The sequence below is a fragment of the Poecilia formosa genome, unplaced genomic scaffold (genome assembly GCF_000485575.1).
Source record: "Poecilia formosa unplaced genomic scaffold, Poecilia_formosa-5.1.2 Scaffold21, whole genome shotgun sequence".
In the NCBI taxonomy this organism is placed as follows: domain Eukaryota; kingdom Metazoa; phylum Chordata; class Actinopteri; order Cyprinodontiformes; family Poeciliidae; genus Poecilia; species Poecilia formosa.
In genome coordinates, this window is record NW_006799960.1 from 3,842,281 (window position 1) to 3,864,013 (window position 21,733).

At 41.4% G+C, this 21,733-nt stretch overlaps 1 protein-coding gene across 1 annotated transcript in view; it reads left to right on the plus strand.

Annotated features, from left to right (window-relative positions):
- Positions 1-19,716, plus strand: part of pard6gb (par-6 family cell polarity regulator gamma b) — a 33,368-nt gene extending 13,652 nt beyond the window's left edge. Inside the window, exon 3 of the mRNA XM_007547775.2 lies at positions 18,149-19,716. Coding sequence (XP_007547837.1) covers positions 18,149-19,224 — 1,076 coding nt within the window. The 3' untranslated portion in view covers positions 19,225-19,716. The remainder of the gene's footprint in view (positions 1-18,148) is intronic.
- The last annotated feature ends 2,017 nt before the right edge of the window (positions 19,717-21,733 follow it).

Sequence of the window (21,733 nt, forward strand, 5' to 3'; positions counted from 1 at the left end):
GACAAAATGATTATGGATACCTTATATTTGGGATTACCCGGGTTAGGATATCTATAATTACTAGCTAAATTATTAAATATACTTTGTGTGTATTCTCTAAAAAGTCTGCCAACATTTCCCAAACCTGAATCCTCCATGGCCGAGATTAAAACCTCAAAAGCATAAGACACTTTGTTCAGCCTTTCCGTGTCCTGCTGAAAATATCGCTCTCTCTTGCGGCCCTAGTAAACTGCAGACATGTCTCTTTATGTAAAAAGTAAAAATAATTTTATCTTCTTGCATATCAATACTTCCTCTTATTTTATTCTTCAAAAACCTCACTGACCCAGAAAATGGTTCATTTTGAATCTTTTCTTTTTCACTCTGCAGTGGTGGCCGCACCGAAGAGTGTTGCTGTTTGTGCAACCTGGTAGCACGAGAGCATGGTGTGTTTTCTATGCCGACAAATATATCCTGATATGGCTATTTCCTGAAACATTTCATTCATGTTGAGTAAGACCTCTATAAACTCCTGTCTCTGACTTACAGATGTGATTGTGTCTTTGTTTTGTTTTTTTTGTTGTTGTGTTGAGTGTCAGAGATCTCAGTGGTCAAGTTAAAATCGACCCGGTCTTTCCGGAGCAAACAACATCCTAAACCACCACCACCACCACTGCAGCCACTCCTTGAGCCTTTTACAGAGGAAAAAACCAGATTGAAATGTTTGTCTTCCTCTCTTGCTTTTATGGCTTAAAAGGAAATTAAGGATATGTGACATGGTTATCTGATTTATAGACTAACTGACCGAAGCACACGTTTCTTTTGACATCGCTCTAACAGCTGTTGAAGTTATTAATAGGAAGGATTTCTTTTTTCCAGAAAATTAAATTTTTATTCTCTATTCTTTCTTGTTTATGGGTATCTGGCTTCCTTGCTGGATTATCTTCTTCTTTTTTTTTTTTTTTACTTTTAATACAGCTCTAATACCATAAAAATAAGTCCAAAAACATCATATTAAGAAGCTGATCTGTCTTTATATATATATATATATATATATATATATATATATATATATATAGGTGAAAATCTAGAACCCTGACTGATGTGTAAAAACAAACAAAATAATTTAATTTAAAAAAATCCTAATATTCCCAAAGTTCCCAGATGTTACCATTTTAATACACTCAAAGTGAGGCATTAATACCGTTTTAAATGAAGCACGTCCTCATGTTTTTGGATCACGCTGTTTTTGAATACCTTGTATTTGAGGTTTCAGCAAACAACTTTTTTTTAATGAATAAATTGTTACTCATAAATGACAAACGGTAATTTCCAGGACAGAGACACTGAGATGGACTGGATATGGGAAAACCGAGAAAAAATTCCCTGGCTACATTTTTTTTTTTTTTTTGGCAGAGGCATGAGAAAAGCGGGGAAAAGGGGCGAACGTTTAGGGTTAGGGAGAGTGGGGGAGTTAGCATGCCGGGTGGGCGTTTAGTGGGTTTTCGAGGGCGGAGTCGCTGGTTTGTGCAGAGACGGCTCGCTGTGAGACTGCTCACTGCAGTTCCTCCTTAATTACAGCCTTGCTGGATGACAAGACAAGGCCAGGCATGCTCTGTATGTGTGCGCAACAGTAGAAAACTCGCACTAATCCCCGTTTTAAAAAAAGAGTTACCAGCACAAGTGTACGCTTGAGCGAAAGATTGGTTTCCTCTGATGAAATCCCAGCTCACCTAATTCTAATCAAAACGTGCAAATTGGCTTTAAACGTGTGCAAGTGGGGGATTGCTGCGGTTATCTGGCGATCCGGCGTAGTTTCCTGTTCGTTTTCGACGGCGTCCCACGAGGGTTGTCTTGCTCCAGATGAAGTAAACTTCCAAGCATTTCTCATTTATTTTACGTACTTCAAATAGACAACTTTTCTTTTGAGGTTGTACAAAAATCTCTTTAATCCCCCGAGGAATTCGTCTACATCCACTTAGTCTGGCTTAGGAGAGACATCACGCAGCTTTTGTGCGTCGGAGTTCAGCGAGCACAACATGAACCTCGGGCCTTTTGTAAAGAGTTATTTTCAGAGTCCATAATTACAAAGGAGGGACCGACTCCGCTCCTCGACGCTCACCGCAGGCGAGCTCGGCTTCAGAGCCGCCCGGCTCATGACGAGAGGCGCACAGCTGGTAGCGAAGGAAACATCGAGGCTGTAAACAAGACAATTTCTTCATATTGTCTTGGTATTTGGAAAAATTGTGAGTTTTAATAAGAGGACACTTTCCTCTTTGTATCCTTACAGCAGGAATGTGGCATAAATACGGGACGGATGCACACAAGTATGACCCGGCTTGTGCAAACCAGTATATCTGCAGAAAGGTTGCGTGTATGCCTATCAGTTTCTTTATCTCTCTTTTATATTCACTTAATGATATTTGGCTTGTCAAGCCTTGTTTAGCCAGTCAGAAGTGTTTTAAAAAAAAAGATAACATTTTTTGCGACGGTACAGTTGATTTATTTAACGTTGTTGTTGTTTTTTGACTAGAAATAGTGAGCGAGTCTGTCCTGCCAAGAGGGAGTTGACCGTTTCTTCAGGGTTGTTTACCTTTCCGGCATCCCTGGTGAAATGGGAACTAATTTGCTGTTGAGGAAAAAATGGTGGATAAAGTAGATTTAAAAAAAAAACATTGCCAGGGTGTAGCTGAACTTAAAACGGCACGTGGGCACAAAATCTAAATATAAGCTCAAGAGGTACATTTCTTAAACGCAAAAAAAAAAAAAAAGGTTTACTTGCTTTCCTCTTGTATTTATGACCATTTAGTTTAAGTCATTTTACTACTTAAAGATAAACTCACTTCCTTGTCTACGATGTTGGACGTGTATCGACACGCTTCTTAGATGTCCTAAACTTTTATCTTGTTTTTGTTTTTTTGGTTGTTTTTGTCTTTTCTTTTTAAGATTACCGGCTTCAGACTGCAATCTTATCTGCCGAAACGGTACAGTGGATGATTCTCGAGTCTTTCCTTTTTGCTTCAGAGTTTCCTGACGCGTCCGACTTTCTTCTGATTTCAAGCTGATCTGCGGGCACTTTGTTTAGTAATCGCAACTTTTTTTTTTGTTTGTTTTGAAGGAACTCTGATAAAGAATTTTACTGGGGTAAAGAAGATGTGACCCGGGGCACTCATCTCTGTAAAAATGGCTCCGTCAACGCCTATGAAGCTGCTGCTTCTAAACATAAGGCGCTCGGGGGACCCGCTGAGTCACAGAATGTATCCAGAGGGGGTGTTCAGGTGATCTTCAGAAAGCAAATTAAATTTCAAAATGTTTAATACATAAAACCGTTAAAGTTTTTACCATCTGTTTAACCTAAGTAGATGAGAGCAGGGTTCCAGGTGTTGAGGTTGACCAAAGTTTTTATCCGTTACTGTAAGAAAATGGCTAAAACTTTCCTTCATACCGTTGCTGCAAGTGACTGGAATTTCTTCCAGCTCGATAAAGATTAATAATTTGATTCGCCAAATCTCATGTTCTCATTTTACTGCTTACTGAAGAATATATCTTAAGAAGCTGGTCCAAGATAGTAGTTTGTAGTTGATCACGTTAAATTGTAGCCCGACGTACAATTCTCTTTAACGCTTCATACTTTAAATTGCATGGATCATTCAGCCACTTATTGCTGTTAGGTTATCTGCTTCTGAAGTGACTCAGATGCCTGACAAAAGCAGACAGCCACACCGTGAGAAGAAACTGCCCCCCTGTCACACACACGCACACACACACACACACCCTTTTCCAAACAGCCAGGCCACGAGTTGGCGGTTGAATCAGGCCAACTCAGCAGTTCAGGATGGGAGAGGAAGGAAAAGAATGGAGGAGGGGAGGAATGAGCCCTGACTCTTGTCCTGATATGAATTGCGGCCTGAAACAATGGACACTGACAGCTCATGTGGAAACACTCCCACAGACACTTTTTGTTGACATGGTGTGTGTGTGTTTGCAAAAGAGTGAGAGAGAGAGAGAGAGAGAGACGGAAGACGAAGTTCTCTCCAAAGACCAGCAGAAGTCGTCCACAAATGGAGTCGGTAGAGCAAAGAAGGAGCAAGGAAGAAACCAGGATGTGTGTCATCGTGCACAGGAAGCGTTGGGTTACGCTGTGTTGGTATCTAACAGAGGGGGGGGGGTCGGATGTTTCAGGTGCTGGGCGAAAAGGGCGAGTGATCTGTCCAAGCTTGCAAAAGATTTCGCCCAAGTAAACACTAGACAGCTGTGGTGTGCTCACGCCGGAGTGTCTGGAAAGGCTTTTCATTGTTTGTCGATTTGAGATTGCAGCTCCACGGGTCTTTACATAGATTCCTAAAAGAAACATTTAATGGTACTAAACTGCAAAGTGTATTCCTTTTTTTTTTTTTTTTAATAACTTGACATTTCTTCATCGTTTAACCAATTCTACATTTTTGCTCCAGATACAACTAATTCACTTCTATGCAGACGACACCGTGTTCTCTTGTATGTATCCTTTCTAGCATATCAGTAAAATTAAATGCAAAAAATGACAAGTTGTAGTGAGGGGAAAAAAAACTGTACAAACTCTCATTTTCCTTGTCCGCGTATATCATACAAAGCAAAAGTAAATGTCTAGAAAGCTGCTGTAATATGTCAGGTTTGCTCAAATCCAGTCTTTTTGTTCACTTTAATCGAGGTTTGGAAACTTTGTCCAAGTCAAGTGTGATTTCCATTTGGAATAAAACTAAAACGTATCTTTTTCAAAGTATGAAAAAAGGAACTATAACTGGATAGTACCTAGAGATGGACTAAATGTAAAATCTCAGAGCTGAGGATTTTGGGGAGCATGAATACATGTGTAGCCTTGGATTTGATTGATGAAATCAGGATGAAAATGATCCCTATTTGTTTCTGAGGTTATATTTTCTTTGGCTGCTTTCGGATCGAGTTGTAATGCGACTGGTTGTTGCTTCTTTTTTTTTTTCTGCCCCTGATGTGAGTGAGAAATCCAACAAGGAATTGCTTTTCTTGGGAATACGATGTTTAGATCCTCTCGGCAAGATGTCCTCAGTTGACCGCTTTCTCGCCCTTTCTCAAAAACCCCTAAGTTCAACACAAACAAAATTTGATCCACACATAAGTCGGTTTGATGTTTTGGCTGAAAACATTTTTCTTTTTCTATCTCTTCTAAGCCACATCGGTGTTTATTACACGTCTGGCTCGTTTCCTTGCTTGTCTCTCTATATGTTGCATCCTCCAGCATGTCATGGCCTGGACTATGTAGGAGGGTGTGTGAGGCAGACAGGCGACATAATCCAGCTTGTCTGCTTGTTGTCTGTTACCTGCAGCTGATAAGATTAGAAAGTGATTTGAGTTGAGCAAAGTCAAAGGGTTAGGAAGCAGAAGGTTGTAAAGAGCTTTAGAGGTCTCCAGGAGTTCAGTGCAAGAGAACCGCCAAGACTAGACTAAGCGATATTTTGAAAGCCTTGTTTTAATTTGACCCATGCTTGGATTTTGTGGTGCAGAGCTGACTAAATTTAGTGTGTGAAGGAAGAGTTCACATGCACACGTGCACATGAGGGGGAGAGTAAAAAAATGGTGGTAGCAAACATAATGACCTAATTAAAAGATTTAATTGTGACCCATGAGTATGTCTTTTGACAGTAACGACTAATAAATATCAACCCATTATGTGAAATCAGTAGTTTTGTTGCAAAAAATGGGTGAAAATAAGACGGGAATAGAAAACGAACCAACAGGTGTTTTTTTTATTTTTTTTTAATGTCAAAACGATAGTCATCAACTCCCAGCAACATTCCTCCTGTTGATTTTTTTTTTTTCTGTTTCTTTATTGCTTTTCTCATTTAGGCACTATTGTAAAGTTGCTATATTTGCCCGAGATCAGATTTTAGATGATGCCACTTCACCAACTGGCAATTACTGGATTAGTTGGTAAGGATGTGTACAAAAAGCTTCAAGTATTTCTCCCAAGATGCCTTTTTTTTTGCCTTCTTATGATTCTTCTCTCACTATTTGTAGTTTATAGACTTTGGTCAACCTTGATTGTGGTTTGAGTTACAGCCGTTTTTAAAATCTTGGGTATATTTAACCGTAGTCCTGGAACAGGCTTAGGTGACCAGCTGGTTTTCTTGTAGCCACTTCCTGATTTGTGGCGATCAACATTCTGCATGTTGTGGAAAGGGGATGATCAAGAAAATGTGGGTTCATCAGAATTGGTGTTATGTCAGATATGTCATTCAGTGTTTCCCTAAAACCTTGCAGCCCCCAATTGCCAATATGAGTTCAGATAATTTATAGAGCAAATGTACTGAGCTGTCTGAATACATTTCCAATCTGCTAAATGACATTCAAATACCCAGCAAGATGACATTTGGAAAATCAATAAAATGAAATGCATTTTTCCGCAACCATAAGTAATTAAGTAAAATCAATGTTTAAAAAAAAAAAGTACTTGTTTTTGCTCAACTTTGAAGTTCAGGATGTTTTCAATCTTTAATTTAAAACCAGTTATTTGCTTTTGTTGAACATATATGTTTATATTATTGGAGTACGGGGTCCGGAATAATCAGGCCAAAGCTTTGCTCACCAAAACAAAAACTCATCGAGTTGATTTGAAATTTGAGCCAATTTGAATCCAAACTGGAAATACTTTGGTGCTCATTGAAGTCATAATGTTTGGTTCCACGCTTAAGATTTGCTCCAGTAATGTTAATTATAGTCATTGCTCAATTGTTCACATAAGAAAATATGTCATAGAAATATCTTTCAAACTACAGTAGGGCTATTGTTTTTGCGTATGGCATGTAATGGTGTCCATAATGCTGCTCTAAATGTTATAATTGTCTCTCTGCTTGACTTGGATTTCATTAGGTCACCGTTTTTAATCCCGTGCTTTTTCGTTAATCCGGGTTCGGACAGTAAAAGCGGAGTCAAATGCGCGGCCTCCACATTTCAGGATGTTCCCATGTTCGTGTGCCAGATTCAGAGTCAAAACTATGTTGCTTCAAGTCTCGGCGGTTGAGCAAAATTTATAGTGGAGAATATTGCAGCTTGTCCAGCCCTCCGCTGCAACCACTGCATTCTTTTCTCTGTTTATTAAAGTTGTTTCCATCTATTTAAATATCATAAGTTCAGCGTTTTTTTTTGTTTGGTTTTTTTTTACGTTATTCCAGAAGAAGCTTTTGTGAATGAATGCTTGTCTCGTTCTCTTCCTCATTGCCGATGTCGAAGCAAGTGAACTGTGCCCAGACGGGACTGTGAGGACGATGTTTTTCTTGTTTATCCGTTCTGAAGAACGTCCAGTTGAGAGCAAATCCTCTAAACCCTCGATTCATTAAACATCTGAGGAGGTGAATCAGTGGTTGAATGTAGGAGTTTGATCTGAGGGATTGTTTCTACTCTAGATATCTAAACCTTCACGTCTTATGAATGTCAACAAAAAAGCTTCCCTGGTGTCTGTTTAAAGTTCAGGGAGTGTTGGTAATCACGCTGTTATCCAAACTGTTTGTATCTCCAGCATGTACTCCCTTTTTAGTCACTAGCATAGAAGCAAAGCAACTTATTCCATATGCTTTCTTTTAAAATCCATCTACTCGGATCCTCCTTTTACCTGTAAAAAAAAATAAGAATTACAAAAGTATTCACAACACTTTGAACTTCTCCACATTCTGATGTCACAACCATGAACTTCATTATGTTTGGGATTTCACTTTAAGTGTGAAGCGGAAACGTTAAGGCTCAGAATAAAATTCAGAGCAATCGATTGACCTTAGAAGTGATCAAATTGGTAAACAACATTTACCGCAATTTTAAGTGTCGCTTCAGTGCAAAGTGTTTCCAGAATCTGGATTCAGTTTAGCGTCTAGTGGCAGCAGGCATTTTTCGGTCGCTTGAGCAGCCAGCAGTGCCATCGGCCTCGGTACCTGTTGACCAGATGGAAGTGAATGTGGAGAGCTTAAATTAACGGCATGTGTTTTGGGGGCTTTTTTTTGTGTGTGTGTGTGTGTGTGTGTGTGTGTGTGTGTTTGTTTTATTTTTTTGTTAGTTTTCTTCTGGAGGGGGCTGGAAAGGTGCAGATTACCACGAGCGGGCCGGCTGCAACAAAAGGTTTGCTAAGAAACCTCAGTTTATGAGTGATAACTCGACCAAGAGCGGATTGCTGCCTTTCTCAGGAATGCGAGACCTGCACGTACCTCGCCGCTTTGATCTTTTCTTCCCATCCCCATCTCTGCTGGATATCGGCCTCTACTCTCTCCAACACACAAATAAAATTAATCTCCTTGTGAGCAGACACGCACACGTTTCCCTTTAAACGCGCTCCTCTTCCCCGCAGATGAGTCCTAAACCTGCGACGCGCTCCGCTCCCCCCCCCCAGCACCGCACGGGCTGTTCTGGCAGGCATCGCGCAGCCTCGGCAGCTCTTTGTAACTTGTCCCAGATGTGCGGCTGCGGCCTCTGTGTGCTGCGGCAACTGCTCGTTAAATGAGCGACTGCAGTGAGAGAGTGCATGCAAATCACTATTCAGCTTATACTGCAAATGCACGCAAAGGTTTTACAGCCTTGTTGGGTCTTATCAGGAGTTCAAATGACTGCTGTAGTTTTGTCTTTTTGTTGTTTTCTTCGCTGTTGAGGAAACAGTTTGTGCAAATCACACCTGACCCTGTTTTCTTTTTTTTTTTATCTTGCTAAAGTCTGCATGCTAAACAGATTTAGCATAAGCAGGCTATGCTATTGTAGATTTTCCTACTAACTCTGCAGAGTTAGTACAGTGGATTGGAAAATGGTGATGAACCGATAACTGTTTTGTGGCCAATTTCATTGACTTTTGCTCTGTTTTGTTTTATTTTGTGTTTTTTTTTTGTTTGTTTTTTTTTTAGATTTAACTTGCAGTAGCATTGCTAAGTAAGAAAAGAGGAAAAACCATCCTAGGATGTTTTATTTTATTTATTTATTTATTTATTTTGCCAATGAACTCAGTTCGACCAAAGCACATGGCTCCGTTTAATGTCCCATTAGAGGTTAGTTATGTCCATATATCTTCATTTGTGTGACTGTGTCAGAAAGGTGACTGTTCCTCACTGTGCCCCCATAAAACTGTCCAACTGTTGTCCTTGTTGCCACTTTCTTGCTGCAGTTCCTAAATTGTGAGCCTTAGAGATGTTACATTACAACCTCCCTCACTGTACATTGAGTAAGATGAACATGACTTGCAAATTTGTAACTGGGTCACTCGCCTCGTATTTCCAACCAATTAAGCTCCAGGAAAACACGTCGGAATGTTTACCTCCAATAAAATATTTCCGAATTGAGATTTGGATTTTTATTTCACCCCCAAAGTGACATTTCTCTCCTGCTTACGGATGAATTTGTCTGAAGGCTTTTTGCGAATCTGTGTTTACTCTTTTCTGTAGGGCAGAACGTCAAAGCTGTGCAAAGATGAATGAAACTTGTGGCTTCTCCGTTTAAACTCCAACTTTGTGCACCACTGTGTATTATATTCTGGTATGTTTATCGAGCTCCTCCAAATTTCCACCCAGGCCCTGCCTTAACCTCCCCTGCAAGAATGTGAAATATGTTTGCATGTTTAAAAAAAAAAAAAAAAAAGTTCATCTGTCTGGACTGCTTTTTTTTTCTCTCTCTCTCTCTCTGTTAGGGTGAGCTAAGAGTCTTTGTTGATGTCTTAAAAATGAGTGGTGAGAAATGCTTAAAGGAAAAGTCTCTAGTCCTACTAATACTATGCATTTCAGTGTGATTTAACGAAACCACTGAGGATCATTCATGAAAATTAGCCATTTCTGATCAATGTCATCTACAAAGTGCTGTAAAGAGTGTTCTGCGTTTGTTTATTTATATTTTTTAACCTTTTACTTCAGCAAGAAAGACGGAGGGGAAATGTTCTGCTTCCAGGGCATTTGGTGAACTGCATTGTGTTGCGCTTATCTCCTTTTGTCCAGCAAGGATGCGCCGTGTCATGTGAGGTTTCATCCTTTTGTGCTTTATAGGTTTGAGAGAAGGGGGTTGGGGGGGGAACTTCCAGCTGCGTGTGTGCATTTCTCACTGTGAGGCCCACGATAAAGCCCACTGTCACAGCATCCAGTGACCTAATGCTAAAGGCAGCAGCGTCCTGCACTGTTCTTTCTGCGCTCCGTCTCAGATTGTGGCCTCTGCTGTCACTGAGCACTCTGTCACGCCTGGACGAAGACGGCGTTGAGGCCGGGGGGGGGAGGTGAGGGGGGCTGGTGGAAGGTTGTCGGGGTGCAGGAATGTCACATGCATAGATGGACTGTAGCCGAGTGTGCTTTCGGACACAGCTGCAGACTACAAGGTATATATGCTTGTTCTTTTTGCTGCCGAGGAAATTACTTCAGCGCTGTCCAGTGGAATCATTGTTTTCAAACTATGAAATAAGTTTTATGGCTTGGGAAGCGCCGTGATGTTGAACCGCGCCGGTGTCGACACGTTCTGTAAAGCCGTCTCTCGGTCCAGAGAGGTCGGGGTCAGAGGTCGTCTTATGCAGTTATTGGCAGGACAGTATATTTCTAAAAACAAAAGCCTTCATACTCGAAGAAACCCGACGATCATGAGCAACAGAAACGAGATACGAATGACACAACCTGATGATATTCCTCCCAGGCAGCACATGTTTTGCTAAAGGTAGCAAGTTTGGGTGTTTTTTGCAAGATGAGGAGTTGAATAAATGTTTTTCTTAATAATAGTTTTAGCTCTTCTCGTGCGTTGAAGCTGGAGCGCCGCGTGAAGTAGTCTGAAAGGAACGGCTGTTTTTCAGAGATTCTCTTTGGGGCTTTCTAATCTCTAGGTCATATCGCAAAGTAAAAATATCACAAATGCCAAGGACTGAATCTTTGTGCAGAGTGCTGACATGGGTCGGTTTCAAGGTAAACGTTCTGAAAGTCGGTTTCAAGACTTTTGAACAACTCGGTTTCTGCAGGTTAAAATCTTTCTAATAAATTTGGGCCAGTATGATTGATATTTAACATTATTTGTGCTATGGCCATTAACCAATATTTACAGATATTCTATGTACATTTCCTCACATTTTCAAGACTGAGAAATAAAGACCACACATTGCTTCTCTGTTTCATTTAAAACCCCCACAATCTGCATCGTTGTCACTATGCCATACCCAAACAAATAAAACTTCATATTTAAAGGGGGAAAAGCTCTGTTTTACTTCTTCGTGTTGGATTGTAGATTAGTTTATTGCAAAAGTACAACACCCTAAAGCACGATTTCTGTTGTGAACGATTAGCAATAATAATATTGGGACGAGAGGCGACGCCACACTGTGCGAGAAGAGAGCAGACACTGTTGCACAGCTCTGCGGTTGAACCGGATTTCAATAATATTTCAAAACATAAAGCATGAGTACAAAGTTAACATTTGAGATCAGGCTGCAGACCGTAGTTCTGATTTAAAAACATCAATTTTCTGTGCTTTCTGACTCGCTTGTTAAAATCCAGACCTACAAAATAAAAAATTGCTGTCATTTTCATTTTGAACATCTTCCACCATTGTTGTTTTTAGCAAGACGTGTTGGCACTTGCTTTTCCTGACCAAACTATTCAGTGAAGCGTAAAATCACCATCGGCCAGTTTCTTTCTTCATTTCTTTCTTTTCCAGAATATATGTTAATGTTCTGTTTTAGCCATCAGTCTATTGTTATCAGTGCTAAAAGATACTTTCTTAATTTTTTCCCTTTCTGTTTATTATTCTGACAAATGTGCTGATGCACTTCAACATACTGTGCTAACGCTGCTTACTGCACTGCATGAATTAAACATTGACAAATTGCTCTTGTTCCTGCGGGCAGTTTGGCTCCTCCTGTCTTTGTTAGCACAGGTACAACAAGTATAGTGTGTGCAAGTTTTCACAAAGCCCTGTCTGAAATATCACACCCAAATCTGGCCTCAAACGCTGCTTTTAAACGTCCGCAGTCTGGATTTCTGAATGACGATGATTATGGGGCTTCTGCAGGTTTTTCTGCGTGCCGTAAAAAAAAAAAAAGAGTTCCCGTGTTTGTGTCCGATACGTTTTTAGCATTAATGCTTCATTTGTTTCCCTTCATTACGCCAGCAACGCATAAAACCATACAGACTCTCTAGAAAGGACTTGAAGTACTGACTCAGCTGTAGTTGGTTTCTGGTGCTGTGTTTTCAGCTGCGGTGAGGATTTGCCAGGAACAAGCGTGTTGAGGCATCCTAATGGCTGATCATAAAACCCTTAGATTCTCAGCTTTTATTGGGGGATTCTGGAAAAGTTGCAGAACATTAAAACAGTTTTCACCGCTTTGCTTAACTAGAGGTGGGCCTCGGTGGAACAAAGCCCAGCTTTCCTCTCTTCCCTGTACTGTTTTACTTTAGAGGGCTAAAAACAGCGTGGGGCTTTTAATGGGATCTGAAAACCCCGACCGAATTCAGTTTACTAGAAGATTCCCATCGAGCGGATTCTGGCCACTACGGGATTTGGATCAATAAAAAACCTGTGAAACACTTTAAGGATAATTCAGTGACGGGATCATGTTACCCCTCGCAGAGGTCAGAGGACCTCACGCCTGTCTTGGAGGAGTACTGCAGACCTTCAAGCTGTTCAGTGATATCTCCAGCTACATTCCTTTAGTGTCAGCCACGAGAGGTAGAAGTCGACCAGGAGCCGTCTTTTCACCTCTGACCCTTCCTCCGACTGCTCTGCGGGTTGGTCAAGAGCCCGTCTTCTGGTGTCAGAAGGTCTAAGCTCCAATTTTTCTTTATAAAATTCCCCTTTACGGTTTTTCTGTAGGATCTAGATGGATTTTGCAAAGCATGACAACAGTAATCTCATTCTGTTATGCACGAGTCTGGAGCAGAGCTTTTATGATACTTTGCACCACTTAAGAAGTTTTGTTTTGTTTTTTTAGTGCAGTTTCCTGATCATGAACTTAGAACAGAATCATGTTAAACATAAACACAAGCAGCTGTTTGCATTTCTAAACTGGGATTTCCTCTAAATCTGTGGCTTCAACCTTCAAACTTCCCTACTTGTATCCCAAAAAAATAAGCAGCACGCTCTCCTCCTGCCTCCACCCCTTTGCACCAGATCGTACACACTCATATGGACACAAATGAACATTATTAAAACTTATAAAGCTCCTTTTTATGAATATCTCCAGTCATAAAGACAAGATATCTGGAATAGCATGCTTTACATTTGATTTATGTCAACTGCAACATTTTCATTTTATCTGTTAGTGTTTATACGTTTTTATGTTGCTGACTAAATGCACACTCACTCAAAAAGGTTTAACGTAGTTCTGATTAAAATGCTAAAGAACTCGCATGGCTATTTTGCTGAATTTTTTTTTTTTCTTATAAATACAAACTGTTCTTTAAAAAAAAAAAACTGTTGTCTTCAGGTTAGATAGTTTATGTCTACTGTGAGAATTTCCAAGCAGTACTGTAAAAAAGTTACTTTTATGTAGCTAAATGTAAATAATGGTAAGGAATTACCGAACAGGAGCTAATTTAAAGATCTTTTCCAGCAGAGAAACTGAGTTTGGGTGGTTCGGTTGGACGTTCGGTGACCCGTCGGTCTTTGATCAGACGCTTCACATGGGCTCGGCTCGATGCTCTCGTGTAGGCGGGAGTTCGTTTTCAGAAGGCATTACAGTGACTGCAGTGTTATCGACTGGGTCACCCTCTCGTGTGTCGCCCACATTAAGCAGAACTTGGACCTTGATGTCAGAGACTCGATGGTTAAAACCTTTCTGGCTCCTTCAACTGTTTTTATGAGATTTATGAGATTATTTAGGTCTACAGTCAAAAGAAGTGCTCCTTTTATTTTAAATTAGACTGGAGGAACCACTCATACACTATTAGTACAGTAATGAAGGGACGTTTTAGGTTCGTGTTGTTGGTTCCTGCTCAGACTACTAATTAACTTATTGTTCTGGACACAAAAAGGAATCATTTTCAACATCAGGTTAGTTGATGACTATTTTCTTGAAAAGAATCAAATATAAATATATCTACGTCTTTATGCAATTCTAGATGAAAGCCGACTTATCAGTTGGTTTCGTCATTTACAAATAAAGCACATCCTCTACTCATCACTGAATTCAACATTTGACGATGCATTGGTTTGTCCAGGCATCGTTTTTTATTTTTTATTTTTTTATCCATCCTTGACCATTATCTATTCCTCCCTCCTTCCTTATCTGTTTTTTTTTCCCAGATTCTATCTTCAGAGCATTTTATTTGCTCTGAATTTATGGTGAATTTTTGCATTTGAACTGAAAACGTTGGTCAAAAATCAGTGAGAACTCTGTAAATTTGAGCCTAAAGAAGCATAGAATCATTACATAAAACGTGAAGGAATCATGACTTAATAGTAGCTCAGTGGTAGTTGGAGGACAGTGTAATTAGGGTTGTTTTCTCTGGCCGGAGTAAACTGCAGCGGTTTTCAAATGATTTGTTACGTGCAGAAGGGGGGGAGAAAAATCTGCTATTTTGTAAGGACAATAGAGTTGAAAGAACCACGTCTGCTAAACTGAGAGGTCGCCTGTGGTCGTGGGTGGTGCTGTTGCAGCTTACTGTTAATGGAGCGCTTGTGAAAGTTTTAGCAACAAAAATGTTACCATAATGCAAAACAGTTGATCTGAACTTGGATGTCGGCTCTTCTTCAGTGCAGCTCAACTGTGAGAGAGATTGATGGAGCCAGTCTGAGGAAAGGGTGAAAAAAAGAGATTTACTGCGTTAAAAATGTGAAGCAGAGTGTCTTGATTTTATTTTTTCTTGTTGTTGTTGTGGGTAGAGCTGGGCAGACCTGCTGTTGCGTTACTGCTACGGACTTTCCTAAAATATAGTTTCCGTAGCGTTTCTGGGGTAAATCCCAAAACACCTGCTCAGATTAACTAGACATTTCCACCAGTAGTTGTTACCCTGCACTGAGCCACTCCTCTCCCCTTTGAATTTGTAGGTTTTCATAAAACAAATTACTCCAGCATATGCCTTCTTTTTTTTTTTTTTTTTTTCTCCATTATTATTTTATTTTTGCCAAACAGCTGTAAGACGTTACCCCGCTGAAAGCAGCGTTTGAGTTGCAGACGTTGGCTCTCTCGCTGCTGGGTCGTCTATCCCACGGCGTAACCCGGGCGATGCGGCGCGCCGTTTGCTGCGGCTCGAGTTTGAGAGCGAGGTGAGGGGTGTGGACCCAGGGTGTTGCACTTAAAAGCCTATAATGAGACTCTTGCTGCAACCCCTCCCCAATATGGTTCCCATCAGTGGAAAACTTGCACTTGTGGCAGAAATTCCTGCCCTGTAGCGAGCACCTTGTCTGGATTCAATCAGACCAACTTCTGCCAGAACATGCACCGAAATCTGAAAATACCACTTGATGGTTTCTTTTCTTTTTGGGGGGAGGACGGGGGACGAGCGTATGATGACTTTGGTGCTATTTCTTTCAGACTTGCTGTCTTAAGATTGTGAAAACTGAACAACACTTATTTTGTTGAGCTGGAAGACCTTTTCTCCCTTTCACACCTCTGGAACCCGTTTCACATCTTTGCCACTTCACAACCCCGAGCTTCAGTGTGTTTTGTTGAGATTTGTAATTCTAGATCATAAGTACACATTGACCTAAACTATTCCCTTGTAGCTCTGGCTGTGTGTTCAGGGATGATGACCTGTTGGACAGTGAACTTCCTCCCAAGTCTCATGTGTTTTTGCGACCTTTAATACATTTTCCGTCCAGGATTTCCTTGTATTTACTGAGCTCCATCCATCGTCCCATCACCTCTGGACAGATTCTTGTGCTTCATCCAAAACGAAGCATCCACACAGAATGACTCTGCCACCACCTTGTTTCAAAATGTGCTCGGGATGACCTGTAAACATGCTTACTCTGATCCCTAAATGCCATGTGACAAATGTAAACTAGATTTCAGCTTAGATGCATGATCAAAGTTTGGGACATTGTCATCCAATTTCACCCTGCCTCAATTCTTTCTTTCTTTTTTTTTCCTACTTTGCTCCATTTCTTGGTTTCCATGGTAATGTTCCCCAATAAGGCCTTCACATTTTTACAATTTGTGCCCTTATGCACAATTTTCTGTTTTGCAATCATCTTAAATCCCCCTGCGATACTGTAAACTTTGTGTTTGCAACATCAGAAAGCATTTCGGCAAATTGAACAGCGTTCCCTAACAGAGAGCAGCGTCTTGACTCCCAGAAGTTGCTTCTTGCATCTGACTTGCACCACAAGCACGTAACAAATCTCCCCAGATCCTCCACACGCTTTTCCTTTTCTCCCTCCCTTTCCCCTCGCGCCCCCATCGCTAGACTTGTTCTTGCTGAGTCGACAAGTTACAGAAGGAAGAGAAGCTGCAGGAGAAGACACTTTACAATGTGACCGAGGGGAGCCTGAGGAGCTGGCCTCCGTTTCTGTTTAAAGGCTCTAAATTAATTTCAGGGGTGCAAAGATTAGGGGAGAAAAGTACAGAAGAGGTTTCAACATGCATTACTGGACAAAAAATAAATGAGTAAAGCTCGAAAGGGCAAATGTGACTCATAAAAGTCCAGGAGCTGATGCTCCCACTGGGAGACCTTCGCTTCCTGTCACATCCTGGTTTACTTCGTCCAGATTTCCTGCCGGTCGCAGAGAAAGATGTGAAGATCAGACAGATATCAAGTTGTTTTTTGTTTTTTTTTCACCGCAGCGTTTTTATCTTCCCCTCCAGCTTGGGGTGTCTTAATGTACTCGCAACTATAGGAATACACCAGCTTGTGGTTGACCTTCAACGCAAACTAATCTTTTTATTATTATTCCTATTTACACAAGCACATGAATATATGCTCATCAGTAGTTGCGATATGTTGAGGATATGACTCACCCTTTGAATCAGTGATCCAGTCCTCTATGAAGGCCTTCATTGTTCCACTGATTGCTCCAAAACCTCAGACCTAAAGCATCAGGCCTTAACTCAAATCACCACAACTATTTTCAATCGGTTGCCCCGTCCTGTATTCCCTCATTATCCCTGACTGATGGCTGATCTGCTCGCCTGATGGATGGCGCACGTACGCGCCGATGTGTTTGAGCACAGATATCCGGGGTGCGTGCAGCTGCTCGCTGCTTGCGGAGGGGTGGGTCGTTGCCGTCAGCAGAGGAATGCGCTGCAGCACTCAGCAGTCCTGAAACTAATATGCACACGCAACATGTTTGCTGCTTCTCGCTGACAGCAGCGTGTGGATCACATTTGAGTCTTTGTGTCGTTCCTCGCTGGCTGATCACCAGTTCGGCTTGATCTGCCAGTAAGCTGATGATTTTCAGCTGATTGTGATGGAAAATCATCTGAATCTGCTCACCGGGTGATTTCTAGCGTAAAATCATTTACGATTTGTTTTTGGTGTCCTTAGGGCGTTTTCACACCAGACAGTCTGGCAGACTTGGTTTGATTTGGGGACTGAAATTGCAACATTTGTTACATTTGCAGCTGGTGCGGTTCACTTTGACACTGCACTGTCAAACGAGTCAAACCATTTGAGAAACCTGTTTCACCCCCTTGCCTGTGGTGGCGCTGCAGCACCACCTCAGGAAGGAAAATACATGAAAACATCCCGAAGAAGACAAGAGCGCAACTTCCTTGATCAGTTAAATAGCATTAAGGGGGGGAAAAAAATAATTTTTGTTTTTTTAATAATACTGGGATCATTATGAGAATTTGAGGTATATATATTGGGATCCATTTTGGGTGTACTGTTTTTTTTTTTTTGTTTTGTTTTGTTTTTTTTTTGTGTTTGTTTTTTTTTAGGGGGGGGGTGCTGCTTATAGTCCGGTGCTGCTTATGCGTGTATGGCTACTGTTTTTTGTTGTTGTTGTTTTGTTTGTTTTTTAAATGTGGGGTGCGGCTTATAGTCCGGAAAATACGGTAATCAAGACCTAGATTTGGAAAGCAGACCAGAGTTTGTTTTTTTGGCCTGCATCAAAGTTTGATGCATTCACATCTCCCCAATTAAAACTGTCTAGAAAATCAAACTAGTGTTTGATTAAAGTGAACTAAATGTTGAATACTCTTTTAACATAGCAGTCACCTAACGTGAAGATTTATTTTTATTTGTTTCTAATTTTTCCTGTCCTTTCTTTCTTTTCTTGCGTTTGTTTGCAGAAGAGGTCGACTACACCACCTTTGGCACCAACACCTTGACTCGTAAAAAGAAGGCGGTGGTGACGCTTCGCAACAGCGACATCAACCGTAAGCGTCCCCGCGTCCCAATCGGCATGCCGCAGGACTTCCGTCCCGTCTCCTCCATCATCGACGTGGACATCCTGCCCGAGTCCCACCGCCGCGTCCGACTCTACCGCCACGGCTCGGACAAACCCCTGGGCTTCTACATCCGCGACGGGACCAGCGTTCGAGTGACTTCCCACGGCCTGGAGAAAGTTTTCGGCATCTTCATATCCCGGATGGTCCCTGGAGGCTTGGCAGAGAGCACTGGACTGCTGGCGGTTAATGACGAGGTGCTGGAGGTGAACGGCATCGAAGTCACGGGGAAGTCTTTGGATCAGGTCACGGACATGATGATTGCAAACAGCCACAACCTGATCGTGACCGTCAAGCCGGTGAACCAGCGCAACAACGTCGTCCGCAGCAGCAGAATCTCCGGCAGCTCAGGCCAGTCGTCGGACAGCAGCGGCTCCATCAGCAATCCGAGTTTGTCGGTGGCCTCGGCGCGGGAGGCAACCTCTGTGGCGCATCACAACTACCACGACGACCTGGAAAGCGACGAAGACACGGACATCGTCATTGAGAACAGCCTCAAGCGACCGTCTCTCCGGTCCAACGCCTCGCTGGCTTCCAACGCGTCCCGAACACACCAGCAGACTCCGGCGGCTCCTCCCAGCCCTCCAACGAGGCCGCCGTCGGTGGTCTCCACCTCTTCCTTCCGGTCCCAGACCAGTCTCAACGGAGGGTCCCACCACCAGCACCACCAGCAACCACAATCCAGCATCAGCCTCAGCCACCAGCTGCACAGAGACCTGAACCTTAAACACAGCCAGCACCAGCAGTCCAAACACAGCGAGCTGCACATGCAGCCGCCTCATCACAGCAGCAATCCGGCGCTCCGGCACAGCAACGGCAGCTTGCACAAAATCCTCAGCTCTCTGAAAACGGACCCACGCCACAGTCTCGCTCTGCCCAAGGGAGGGGTGGAGGAGGATGGCACTGTCATTACCCTATAATAATTACAGATAAGGAAGCATAAACATCCCAGCTGCTCAGAGACGATACTGGAACACCCGGATACACACGAGCACAGACTGCGTCCTCTGATGTTTTGTTTTGTTTTTTATAAGGCAATAGAAAGTTTACAATAATGATACTGTGTATATATCTTGTATTTTTTACGTTTCTTATGTTCAAAAATTGTGTATGTTCTTTATAAGCGTCAGAACAAATGGCTTTTTATAGTCCACTGTAGGTTAGAGCTCTGAATGTACCTGCAGCCTGGTGTCTTTTCTTGGTGTCCATTTTTAAGACCCTCTTTCATTCTCAGTAGGGGGACCAATGTGGGGTTACTTATGGATGTGTTGTTTTTTTTTACAGAGTAAATCTATACTACTTATATTCCCATAATGCTGTGTAGAGTTTGTTTTTACTAGGTCTTTTATGCATCCATGATTGTGATCAAATCTTTGTATCTGTTTAAATAAATTATTCTCTCATGAAAAGCAGATGTGATGAGTCAGATGTTTCAATTTAAGTCTCATTTTCTGCATGACATACAAAGTTCTGGAAATGAGATGCGCCAAGCAGAGGTTTTCCTTACAGTAGTGTGGAGGGGAATGAGTTTTTGGGTACGCTTAAAGGACAGAAATATTTATGTGATTGCAAATTGGTTAACAGTCAAATTGTTGGGGTTGTACCCCGGTCCATTCGTCATCGCTTTCAATCGATCACTATGTCCGTACATGTCCTTTTTTTCATCCACCCATTTCCTTTTTTAATCCATCTGTTCATCCACCCAGCAGTTCATCTCTACATACATCTGTCATTCATCACTCACTGCTTCAATAATCCCTTCATCTGTTTGTCCATCCATCTGAACTTTTCATCTGTTCATCCATATATTCATGCTTTGATCCATCTGCCAATTTCACCATGTGTCCTGTTCATTTGTCTGTCAATCCATCCATTTATTTTTTTTCAATCTGTCCATCTTTCTTTCATTTCTGCATCTGTTCTTCATCCATTCTTTTCCATCACTCATGCATCCATCCACATTATACATCATGATTCATTTGTTTCTATGTCCTTTCATCCATCCGTCTATCAACCTTTTGTTTTACTTTGAGCATGGAAGAGAAAATAAAAAGATAATGGAAATAACTCGGCGTACAGGCTATTTATATTTACAGCAGCCTGCAGTTCAATAATGTAGGAATAGGAAAATCTTTTAATCCTACCCAAGATAATCTGTCGGTTTGTTCATCCATACATTCATCTCTAGTCTTTTCCTGTTTGTTTTTTTGTTGTTTTTTTTAACGAGTTTCATATTCAAAGTTTGACATGCAAAAATTTCTGCCGTTTGTATTTTAATGATCTGTTCGGTTTCTCCCTCGAAATAGACGGAGAAATAACATATTTCAGTAGAAAACTGGTTATGTCTTATATTGAGATTATTGTTATTCTTCTAAAGAAATTTAGTGAAGTTAGGGATTTTTTTTAAGCTTACACCTGACAGTCATATGAGTCATGACGGAAATGGATGCCTTGAGTTTCTTTTAGCGGCACTAATTGTTTTCTATAAATGTGTGACCAACAGACGATGGCACGAGAGTTATGAACTTGTTTTCTTTCAAGCATTAAATGACATCAAGTATTGTAACAGGAACACTATGTTTGATTAGCTCCTCTGTAGTATTTTCCACTTTTTGGGTAGACCGTGATGTTGAGACCAACTGAATAAATTAGTATATTTAGAAGCGGCAAAGTACATTCTCTGAAGGTTAGATTCCTTTGTTGTGGATCAGCAATCTTTATCATTAAGTTTTTGACTGCAGGCAACCTTCATCAGGAATGCAGCATCTTTCAGTCTTAGAGGCCCTGCAGCAGCAAACATTGTGTCACCTCTTTGCTAGTGAATGTTTGCCCGCCATGTTTATTCAGGATGCTGCACTAATCAACCGGCTAACTGATCCTTTACATCAGGCTAATCTGCACCGCCACTCTGCAGATTTTAGGGTAAGTGGGGGAACTGAACTGCTAACAAACAGGGTCATTGTGTAAACAGTGGAAGAGCACACACTGTACACTGAGACTGCAAACCATATTCACATTGCAAAAGACAAGGAAAAAAAGTAAAAAAAAATGTAATTAACATTAAAAGTCCCAAGTATGGTTCTTTCAGGCAAGCATGTGCCCAAATGTATATGTTTTGTATATAACAAGTTTTGAAGCATGTTTATGACAATTTATACTTTTGGAGAAAAGCGCTGCACTGAGCCTTACACGCCATGTTATTATCCTGGCTGCCATCTGCTGGCGGCAAATGCACCTACATGCTAAGAGCTAAACGGTAAATTGAAACATCCCCGCAATGAAATGCTGCTGGACACCGAAACGAATCCCAGTTCATTTTTGTTCAAATCGTTTTAAACTTTAATGTTGAGTCATGGTGTTAAATAAAGAACATGACAAAATTACGTTAGACCTGCTTTATTCATTTGTGTGGAACCCGTCGACAAATTT